Source organism: Paramormyrops kingsleyae, chromosome 1 (assembly GCF_048594095.1).
Source record: "Paramormyrops kingsleyae isolate MSU_618 chromosome 1, PKINGS_0.4, whole genome shotgun sequence".
NCBI classification, from domain to species: Eukaryota; Metazoa; Chordata; class Actinopteri; order Osteoglossiformes; family Mormyridae; genus Paramormyrops; species Paramormyrops kingsleyae.
The window spans coordinates 32,752,095-32,763,507 of record NC_132797.1 but is presented as its reverse complement, the minus strand read 5'-3'; the positions used below and the strand labels follow the sequence as shown (position 1 = coordinate 32,763,507).

At 46.1% G+C, this 11,413-nt stretch overlaps 2 protein-coding genes across 2 annotated transcripts in view; one reads left to right on the top strand and one right to left on the bottom strand.

The window, feature by feature from the left end:
• Nucleotides 1-3,353: 3,353 nt before the first annotated feature.
• On the top strand, nt 3,354-5,603 carry LOC111840778 (carbohydrate sulfotransferase 2-like). Its single transcript, XM_072713930.1, has one exon. The coding sequence runs from the start codon at nt 3,960-3,962 to the stop codon at nt 5,238-5,240; it is 1,281 nt and encodes a 426-aa protein (XP_072570031.1). The 5' UTR covers nt 3,354-3,959; the 3' UTR covers nt 5,241-5,603.
• A 760-nt stretch (nt 5,604-6,363) lies between these two features.
• LOC111840710 (sodium/hydrogen exchanger 9-like) overlaps nt 6,364-11,413 on the bottom strand; it is a 32,169-nt gene continuing 27,119 nt past the window's right edge. Inside the window, exons 14-16 of the mRNA XM_023805831.2 lie at nt 11,076-11,155; nt 7,249-7,354; nt 6,364-7,130 (exon numbers count right to left, since the gene is read on the bottom strand). Of these exons, the coding sequence (XP_023661599.2) occupies nt 6,960-7,130; nt 7,249-7,354; nt 11,076-11,155 (357 nt within the window). The 3' untranslated portion in view covers nt 6,364-6,959. The remainder of the gene's footprint in view (nt 7,131-7,248; nt 7,355-11,075; nt 11,156-11,413) is intronic.

Below are 11,413 nucleotides of genomic sequence, written 5' to 3'. Positions count from 1 at the left end.
AGACCTTGTAAGTGTTATGTTTTAATCTTTTTTTTCCCAAACTTGCAGTTCAGCTGGTGCAGACTTCAACACAGATTCCTTTTGAATGTTATATTTTTAAATATGGCAGTGTAAGTATTGTAGTTACTTGACAATATGATTCATTGTGCATTTTTAAAGTACAACATACGTGTATGTAGGCTACATTTAAAGCACCTTACACTAATTTCTCAAAAATCTTCTTTATTGAAACAGAAATTCAAAATCAGGCATGGTTTTGGTTTTTATTTATTTATTTGACTTGGGCATCTTGTTTCGCTTGGAAATTGCAGACTGTTGCTATGGAGACCTGGCATCATGCTATCAACAGAGTGGATACTGTATTCTTCTGAAGCATGTTCTCCAGGTGGATTGTGGTTGTCATGCACTTCGATCTGACTACTCTGACACCACCAATCGGTGACATACCTTCATTCCACAACTTAACTTTGGCAGAAAGGGTGTAAATCTGTCAGGACACAGAAATGACTAATATGGGTGATTGTGTTGTGTGGGTGTGTGTGAGAATGAAAGAGAGAGAGAGAGAGAGAGAGAGAGAGAGAAATAAGGAGAGTTTTAACCATATAACAATATAACATAAAGAAGTAGAAACTAGGCTATATATTAGATAATTATCAAGGGCTTATTATGATAACTGAAAAAGCTCATGTTTCCATTTCCAGTCTATTAGGGTATCGCTTGATCTGACGACCCATTTTGTTTTCTGCTTCTGGTTGATTTTTGTTTCACACAGACTGAATGAGCCTCATCTTAGATCGCAGGGTATTTCATAGGAATGATCAAGCCTTTAGAACCATGTTAAAAGTCTCCATGGCTCAGAACAAAACAAGAATCACCCCTTCAGGAGAAAAGCTTCCAAAGGGAACGGATCATGCATTGTCTCGCTCTGTTACACAGGCAAGCGCTGTTAAGATTTTCACCTGCACCGATTCAGCACCAGAACTCTAACAAACTCACTGCCTACTCAATAATAATAATAATAATAATAATAATAATAATAATAATAATAATAATAATAATAATTTACTTTGAATAATTGCGCATTTGTAACGTTGTCCCAACGCAGCCAAAGGGACTGTGCAGTCCTCTTGCAATAATGCTTCCCTCCAGTAGGTGGCGTGGTGTATCCGCCTCTCACAGCCCCTCCATGCATGACGACAAAGGGAGGATGAAGCAACAATGAAGCTACTCATATGGAATGTTGGGACCCGTTTGGCGAGTGACGATTATTTTGACTTCTGAGGTCTCATTGAAATAAATGGGAGGTGATGTTTTCCTACGAGGTATTGTGATTTTTTGCAATGCATAAAACATAAACAACAATACTGGGAACAATACTTGTTTTCAGCACCAGTTCTGACGTGTACCGAACGGTTTGCAGGACTACCGCGTCAGGGCAGTCTAGTTATACTCTCATTCCATGAATTACGCCCGGATTCACTGAAGCAATGCTTTTGTTTATTAATATGTGAAGCGGGTATAGAATGAATAAAATGTGCTCACTTCGTAGCCGACAGATGGCGCTCCGCTTAAAGTTACATGGTCATACAGATAATACTTAATTGCTTTTATTTTTAAAAATGTTTTTCTTATATATCTGAGTATAACTCGTGTTCGTTGGCTTCCAATAGAAAATCGAAATTGGTCAAATTTGTTATTAACTAAGTCTTAAAAATAAGTTATGCATGTATTCCTCTGAAAAATGGTGCACAATTAAATGCCTGGCTTCAGACCTCTATTACTTTACAAATTCATCCTCTCTTTGCTACAAAATCAAGACGTCATACTGGCAGTCTAAGGAAACAGGTAAAGTAGTGAGGTTTGGGTTGAAGTTCTTTGGGGACTTCTGAAAGGCAGAACAGCTTGAGCCTTGGAGAGAGTATCTCAATTCTTTCTTCCTAATTAAGTGACCCTGGAGTGTGTCAGAACAGAACAAAACATTAGACAGAGGTCAGGCCTCCCTCATCACTTGCTGGGCAGTGCCCCCTGATGGCTGCTGAGGTCAACCAAAATAACTGCCACTGACATGATACTGATTCTGTACGCCACACAGAATAGACAGTACCATCGCAGAACGGACGGTATGTCATGCAGAACAGAAAGCACACCACGCAGGACAGACAGTCAGCTACAGGGGACAGACAGTAAACCACAAGGTAAACAGACATTGTGTCACAAAGGATACACAGAATGCTATGCAGAACAAACATTTCATCACACAGAAAAGACAATATGTTGTGTAGAACAGGCATTAAATCAGGCAGAACAGAGAACACACCACGCAGGGTAAACAATACGTCACGCAAAGCAGATATTCACACTCCAGATGCATGGGCAGAACTCAACTGTTCCACTTGATGCTGAAATGGAATGACTCAGTAAATAAATGGGGGTGTTTTTTTTATTGAGGACTGAGTACAAAGGCACTTTTTCAAGAGGCACTACACTGTCCAGGTGAAGAGAGGCACCCGGATCTGACTTGGTGGCGTTTGAACTTGACAGGAAACAGCAAATCCAGCATGAGGCTTATAGAACGAAAGGGCTGCATTGTATAATCCAGCTTCATGGATCGTTTGAGCAATTCAGTGACTGAAGATCAGGCCGTATGATTTCGACTCAGAGTTGCCAGACGTTCCCACATAAACTGAGAAATGATAACTTGAGGATTTAAATGAATAAAACAGTACAATTTAGCCACAGTGAAACTTTATGCATCTTACTGTTATGTAACAAAAACTAAGATTCTTTTCTGGGTTTCTGTTGAAGGGACGTGAATTAAATGGCCGACACAGTGGATCGTGGCTATTTTGTAGAGGACTTGCGTTTCCTCCCGCGGTTGAATTGGGATCCCTGGTTGAACGTGCTATGTTCGCCTTTCCAGGGTGTTCACCAAGCACTGTTACCAGGGATAAGTTCCTATGCCCCCCAGGGCCACTACCTGTTATCTTCAAGGTCATATATTCATCCTTTTAGTAAAAATTAACCAAATGTGATATTTCCAAATTTCCCATAACTATATTTTTAATGGGAACAAAATGGGTTTTTACTTTACTTTACGAGTGTAATAATAATAGTCATCCCCTGCGACACTGTGGAAGTGGTTAGAATCGCTTAGATGAATGGATGGATGCACGGAAAAAAATGAGATGCAAGAGAAAACTGCTGGCACACTCTCGACTCCCTCTCTGCGTTACTCCGGGCTAACTGTATAGGGCGGCTACGCCACACGATCATTACGATCGACAGCCAATAGGGATGCGGTCTGGAACGCCAACCACGCAGCATCAACCAATGGCGACAGCAAAGGGGAGGGACTTTCGCCTTGGCCGCTGATTGAATCGGTCCAGTCTCAATGAGCTAGTTTACAGTGATTTGAGGTATTTTATCAGAACTCTCTGGTATTTGCTTATGAACGCTCCGGCGGCCGTTTAAACGACGCGGATCTATTCAAGACATTGCTGTAAGTCGGCGCACGCAATGACAGGGTCCTATTCACTTTTTCTGGTGATTCGTTGATGTCACACTGATTTGCTGCGGAGCTGCACGCGATCTGAAGTGTTCCGAAATGTGTGCACAGAATGTGCATGAAGAGGGCGTCCATGCGCTTCACTGATGCATTTCTGTCACAGTCAATCTCCGTCTGCGCAGCAGGGATGCAGCCACCTCCGGTTCCTTTATCATCCTAAATCCACGTATATTCCTTAGGAGCAACTTTGTACAGCAGCGGCGCCAGTCGCCGTTTAAATCCGTCACACCCTCACGCGGAGGTGGCACCACCGGTTACGCCGCTCTTTTAGAAGAGGAGCAAACCGTATGTACAACTTGCCTTAAGTGCATCCTGGGAGAAGGATGGTAGCCCCGCAGGAAAGTTCACAGCCTACGGAAAGCAGCCGAAAGTGATCGACCCGCCCGGCGTCGTGATGAAGGTGCTGCGCAGGAAGAGAACCATCCTCTTCCTGGCGTATGTGCTGCTGCTCTTTCTGGCCATGCTCAACCTGGCCAGCTACAAGTGGACCAAGGAGCCGCAGCAGTGCGGCGCCGCCGCCGCCGCGAATACGAGTGTGCCCCGGCAAGGCGCACCCCAGCCCCGGTTCCTTTCTGGAAAGGAGGTGGACAGGCGAAGGCAGCTCATCTACGTGTTCACCACCTGGCGCTCGGGATCCTCGTTCTTCGGGGAGCTCTTTAACCAAAACCCGGAGGTGTTTTTCTTATACGAGCCCATGTGGCACATCTGGCAGAAGCTCTACCCGGGAGACGCGGTTTCACTTCAGGGGGCGGCTAGGGACATGCTTAACTCACTGTACCGCTGCGACTTCTCCGTTTTCCAGCTCTATAACATGCCGGGGGCCAAAAACCTTACCTCTCTGGGGCTTTTTGGGGCCACCCTGAATAAAGTCACCTGCTCATACCCATTTTGCTCCGCTTACAGGAAAGACAGAGTGGGCATGGTGGACGAGAAGGTGTGTCGGAAGTGTCCGTCCCAAAGCCTGCGAATGCTGGAAGCCGAGTGCCTCAAGTACCGCACGGTGGTCATTAAGGGAGTGCGCATTTTGGACATCGGCATCTTAGCGCCACTGATGAAGGATCCTTCGTTGGACCTCAAGGTGATACACCTCGTGAGGGACCCAAGGGCTGTGGCCAATTCCAGGATCAAATCAAGGCACGGCTTGATACGCGAGAACCTGCAGGTGGTGCGAAGTAGAGACTCTAAGCTGCACCGGATACCCCTCGTGGACCCCATGCACAGGGCGTCCAAAAAAGACGGCCCCGACTTTCACTCCATCGGGGCGATGGAAGTGATCTGCGACAGGACTTTCCAGACTTTGCGGACCGCTCTGAAACCTCCCAGCTGGCTTAAAGGGAAGTACATGGTGGTGCGTTACGAGGATCTGGTGGAGAATCCCATTAAAATTCTGCGCAGCGTCTACGGGTTCATGAACCTGACCGCGAACCGCGACATCGAGGCCTTCGCCATGAACATGACCGGCGGCACGGGATCCTCGTCCTTGCCCTTCATCGTGTCGTCCAGAAACGCCACGCAGGCAGCCAGCGCCTGGAGGACCGTGCTGAGCCTGCAGCAGATCCGGCAGGTGGAGGAGTACTGCAAACATTCCATGGAGGTGCTGGGCTACGAGCTGGTCAGAGCGGTGGGGGACGCCCGGGACCTCAGCAAGTCCCTGCTCACGGCTCCCAGGCTCTGACAGCATGCCCCGATGGGCTTTTTATTTTTTTTAATTTTTTTTGGGGGGGGGGGGGGGGGGGGGGGGGAGGCGACATTTAAGCTGCTCTTTCTTTCATCGAATGTAGGCTATATTTTCAGGTTTTAAACACGTGACTGTTAATACACGTTACGGGGGGGTCCTAAGTTTGAGACTAATTTTAGTTTTGGTTATATCGCCTATAAAGCGGGCATTTGAACTTACGGGATCTCTCTGTTCGTCTCCGTTTTTATTCAGTTATTGGGTTTCAGAACCGTCCCTGTGGGTGGAAAATTACTTTGTTTGATAAGCTAGTGTCACTTTGTTCCTGAGAGACAATCGCGAATTAAAAAAATGTTCATTAACTATCTGTTTCAGTGTGCTTGCTGTTTATTGCCGAACCGCAGTTTATCATTTAGATTTGGCTCCTGTCACCGACGCTCTTATGTTTTCGCTCATAAACAAGGTGTATGAAATGGCATGTTCAGGAGCAACTAAAAGAATTATCGACGTGTTTTAAAACGCAGGCAATTTGCATTTCTTTGATGCTAAGTCGCAATTTAAATAGGAATGTCCGCGTCATCTTACATAGGTTAAATATGTAGGCCTATTCATGTATATACCGGTGCAACCTGCAGTATAGGTCATGGGGAATTTAGAGAGAAATAACAGGAAAAATTTACCAGATTTTTCTTTTGATACTCAAATATTTGTGCATGGCATGCAATTTGCGATGTCATTATATGAGTAACACTTTACTTATGGGGTCAAAAGTAACTCATTAACTCAGTTTCTACTCAAGTACAAATCATGAACAAATTTAGTAAGTACATGAACCGTCATGATTGATGTGACGATTGAATATGGGATCAGTAGGCCTACATTACTAACACTTAGCTTCTGGTTAATACATTATGTAGCCTAATACATTAATTAATACATTATTTGTGCCCCCTTGAGTAAAGTGTTACCCATCAGATGTGATGTTATTGCAGCATAAATGTGAAGGAGTAGTGATGGTTTAGTATTAATGTGTAAAACAGCCTGACCTCTGTGACTGACCGCCTGCTGTAAGTGCAGGTGACCATGCCCTTGTTGACAAGAACTCACGGCTGAGGCAACCAAGCATTTGTTCACCATTGTTCATTGCATAAGAAAACATGTTTAGCTGTCATAGTTTAAGTATGTTGATATGGTACAATCTTGACATTTCATGTGCTACTTTAAACTGGTAGATAAGAATCGCTACAAAATCCGCAGATGTGAGACCTTTCGCATGTTTTTAAATGTAAGACACGTGGGAACGTATGGACGACACAAAGTGTGTCCCTCGTAGGATGTGTACGACACAACCCCATGCTAAAGGCACTATGAAAGTGAACTCTCCCCCACATATTTCTGTCTCCCCCCGACGTAAAAAGGAGCAGCTTCTTCCAAAGGAAGCTGTATCACATGTTGATTCAATTCTGTTGCCATTTAAAGGGACAGTGGCACAAATGCATGAAACGGATGGTGGGGCACTTTTAAATAAGAAAACTATGCTTAATGGAGGGGTGATGTAGCTGTTGGTATGGGGAGGCCTTTACAGACCACTGTGGGTGGGTTTGCGGTCTGATATCAGTCATCAGCTTCGCAGTGGGTTAGATGTGATAAATGACACACTGGGGAGTCCAAAGCATCGTTCATTGCACTCCCCAGGGAGTGCGCGCTCAGATGTGCGCCTCAGTCTGTCCAGACGGGAGTGGCGTGTGTCCCGAGGCCCAGGTCCCCTTCCAGAAGGTCGTCCTGCTGCGTGGTGGAAGCTTCCGCCTCTCCGGGAGACTCCTGTCCTCCTCCTGCTCTGTCCATCTTCCCCGAGCTGCTGTCATCCGCATTCCCCAGTTGTTCCTGGTTCTGTCAAGGTTGCAGGTATGAATATCGGTGAGTGTGTGTAAAATAGGATTCCTTCTCCACTCCCCGGCAGGGCTGCATACACCCTGTGCATGGGATGAGCACCGGGGTAAGTAAATACCTCGTATGCGTGCGGGCTGGTCAGCAGCCTGGCCAGGGGTCCACACCACAGGGGCAGCGTTGTGGTCAGAGGCGGCCCCTCGTGCGTTAGCGCCGGCCGCAGGTATCTGTGCTGCAGTTAAGGTGTGTCACTCAGGAGGCGGGGGGGGGGCGATGATGCCACAGGTCAGTCACCAGGTAGTGCATAGGGGCATCATCAAAGAGCAGAGATCATAACCTCAATGCTAACCCTAAACAGGCCACTATGATGCTAATGCTAACCCTAAACAGGCCACTATGATGCTAATGCTAACCCTAAACCAGGGGCAGTGTGTGGCTCAGCATACTGCGCCTGTGCCTGTTTTGAAAGTCGCCGGTTCGAGCCTGGCCTCGACAGAATAGTCACATCTGTGGGCCCGTGAGCGAGGTCCTTAACCCCCAGGCTCCATGGGTGCTGCTGCAGGTGGCTGCCTTTCACTGCCAAGCTTGCTCTCACCTATGCATGCCTGTATGTCATGGAGAGCTAGATGGGGCAGGCAAAACGAGAATTTCCTCCCGGGGACCAATGAAGTATCCTTATTATTATAAAACAGGGTATTACAGCCCTAATGCTGCCCCAAATGGAGCAACAGCAGGAACTGAGCAAAAATTCCACTGTCACCAGCTGTTTCCTCTCAACACTGCCATATTACCCTGACTGTTTTTGTCGTGTTTATGGGCTAAATCTACAGATCTGCTCTTTTTAAAATGTCCTTCACCATTTTCCTCCGAGTTGAGGGCCTTAAGGGTTAAAACAGCGAACACGCATATAATTAGAATTTTATCTGGGACTTGCCTGGTGTAAGGACGGTCTGACTTGCCTGTTTACTGGCTAGCGGAGGCTGCAAGGTCCAAGAACAGCAGCTGTGTGAATCATGTACAGTTCAGGTTCTGCTGAAGAAGGGATCATGTGACCTGAGATTATGTTATAATCGGTCATGGAAATAATGTTCCCTGTGATTTCCTTGGCTGCCTTCATCAAAAATTTCAACGAGGGATGTGAATGTGAATCAGCCCAGAAAGGCACAGAAAGCAACACTTATTGTCCTGGGAAAGAATCCCAGAGGCGACTGTAAGGAAACTGACTCACTCATCACATCAAGGGTCAAGCTATCTAAGGTAATATGTAACAACACAATGGGAACACTGTGTAAAAACAAGGAATTCTAATTGGAAAATGGCAGCTAGCGTGCTTAAATGCTACAAGAAATGATGTCTGCTTTAAGTACGGTTTTAAATGCAGCTCTTGAATTTTACTGAAAATACACTAGCGTTTCTGCCTTGGCGAAGGACACAGCAGAAGTATTGCATAGGAGAGCAGTTCTTTGCTGCCTGGGTATTTAATAGCTAAGTGCTGCTAACATTTGATCTACTGCTGACCTGCAGAAAGACTGTTCTGCTCAAAGCGCCGTTAACCCGTCTGTTAGAAAATAATTTATCCATTTTTACTGACCTTCATTTTCCTGCCATTCTACGCTCCTGAATCAATGCTCGCAGCGTAGCAGTCATCGTGACAGGTCAAGACCGTCCCTTGGGTCTCACGTGCGTCGGTCGTGCTCTCAGCTCAAACGCTTTGTATGTGTCAAATTAAGAAGTTACTGATTATGTCAGAGGCATTAAAATATACTACAAAAGGAACAAGTACTTATAGATTTAATAAAAGATTGTTTATGGACAGAGGAGAAATGTGGGTGACGGGGACTGAACTGAACCCTACGAGGGACAGAGTGTGTCTTTGTGCTGTAGACCGGCAGGAGGTTCCACTTGGGATGCTGCTGTGACTCAGTGCTCTCCACACCATCCCAAACAACAAGACTCTTATGTAACAGAATGGATTTTTCTCCATGTCATATGACTATGTCATTCAGAAGCTCACAGATTTATATAGCTAGTCTCTTTTTGTCCTGCCATTGCTTCCAATAAGGATCTCAATGAAAAGGCTTCAAAGCATAAAGACTGAGAGTGACGTGTTTCTCTTTAGTAATATGTGGTTTTTCCCGTTATTCTGGGGTATGTTGGGCAATAATGCTTGCAAAGTGCTATAGACTCTGTGCCCTTTGCCGTAATTTACCAGATAAAGCTGGGACTCCTTAGGCCAATGTAAGAAATATCTAGGTAAAAATTAGAAAAACACGCACTCAGATGGCACAAAATCACCAATAGTAACAAAAAGACCCCTGACGGGTACAAAACTAACAGTAAGCCTGTGCCACCTGTACTGTGTGCAATTACTCATAAAACTCAGGCCTTCCTATTGCAACATTTCTCTGCTTGCCACAACAGGATTGGGTGGGTAAACAAAACGGTGCCCTTCCCATCATGCTGTGCAGGTGATCCCCTATGTGAAAAGTGCCCCACCATGGGAGGAATGAGCGAGTGGCTGAAAGGTGTAAAAGGCCCAGCCTGTGACTAAACTACGTCAGCAGGGGAGAGTGGAGGGAAGGAATGCAGATTTTCAGGGAGCATGTAAGGACACAAAGGTCTTAACGAGTTCCAGACGCTAAAGAAGGAATGCCTTTGATGGCTTTATCGGGATGAAAGATCGACCCTCAATGCTGGACCCTTTGCCTGATTGGCTAATGGCTGGTGCTGCTTTTCATATTATTTTAACCCTCCATCGCATGTTGATTCCCAGCCTAAGCTCTGTATTTTCCATTGTACATGGGAAATTTCTTCCAGTGTCTAGAAAGCCACGACTAAATGTCAGACATGATGAACCCAACACCGAAGCTATGAAGAAGTGCTGCTCTTGGACAGAGCCGTCCTGCCCTACAGGCAGCCTGGGTGGTCGCCTGGGGCGCCATTTGATTAGGGGCGCAAAAGAGCGAGTGAAAAAAATAAGAAGAAATACCTTTGGTTGTGTTCTGAGACGTTACAGCTATTTACAATACTTTTAATATTTCACATTTTTTGTGAAATAGCTGTTTAGATAGTCGCCAGATACATGTTGCTGCTGAAATATTTTTAATAGCTGAGAGATAAACTGCTGCTTTTTTTTGGGGGGGGGGGGGGCTGCTCTTGGAGCTCTGCCTCGATGGTGATGAAGTATTCATTCGAGGTGACCTGTGGCCCAGTTTAAGGTCACTGCCACATGAGGACAAGGGGGCATTTCTCTGGTTATTACGAAATTCCCCCCAGCTCTGTATGCGCAGCATGAAGGTCCGATCACAGTGCCAGCTCATTTAATTAATTAACTTAAATATTTAAAGAACTCAATGAGGTATTGATCAGGCAAACAAGGTGGGGTAGCGATTGAGTAAAAAAATACAGTGGTGTATTGGCCAGTTGCTGCAAATACTGGGGTGGTTTTTGAAGAGGTTTTGAGAGCGTGAGCTAACACACTTTGGCAGGTCTAATATATTTTTACACCAATATTTAGGTAATGTAAACACCATTTTCTTTGACTGCCTGAGACTTTTGCACAGTATAATATGTACAGTAATTATATGTACCATACAGCCCCACGGGAAATCACTATGCTGGGAGTGAGTATCTTTTATGGCTCCTGAAACTTTACATTAAGAAATGCAAACAATGACCAGGGTTTTGACAGTAAGGTAAACTGGAGTAGTATTTCTCAGAAAAGCAAACAGAATGGTTTCGAGAAACACAAAATGAAGAGTTTCATTTAAATTATACCTGGCTTATGTTACTGAGGAAAGTACAGTGATCGGTCTCTCTGAGGGTAAGAGGATGGCCTGTGATCCCCGCCTGACAGGCGTGAGCTGTCACTTTACCTGGGACACGTCACCTTAGCCGCCGCTGTCCGCGGGCAGGGCCCCTGTTTTTTGGGGAATGTCTGTAGGATACCTGTAGTCCAGGGCTTTCCATAGCTGCCACGTCAAGGGCCCCTGGGGCCGCGGGGCCGCGAGGGAGTCCTCCACGGCTGCCTAAGAAGCATGGGAGAGCCGGAGTCAGCGACAGCGGCACAAAGAGTGGCGTGCGGTGTCTCTGGGGGCCGGGGCCAGCTGTGAGCCGCAATCCGGGTGAGTGCAGGATATCCGGTGACCCCCGTGTGGAGATACCAGGGGTTCTCAATGGGAAGGAGGCTACAGTTACGGGCAGGTCAGGAGCCAAACAGGATGGCGACTGTGAAAATAGCCCCAGCAAAGCCCAGCGGAGGCGCTGATTACACGCTCCATTTCCAT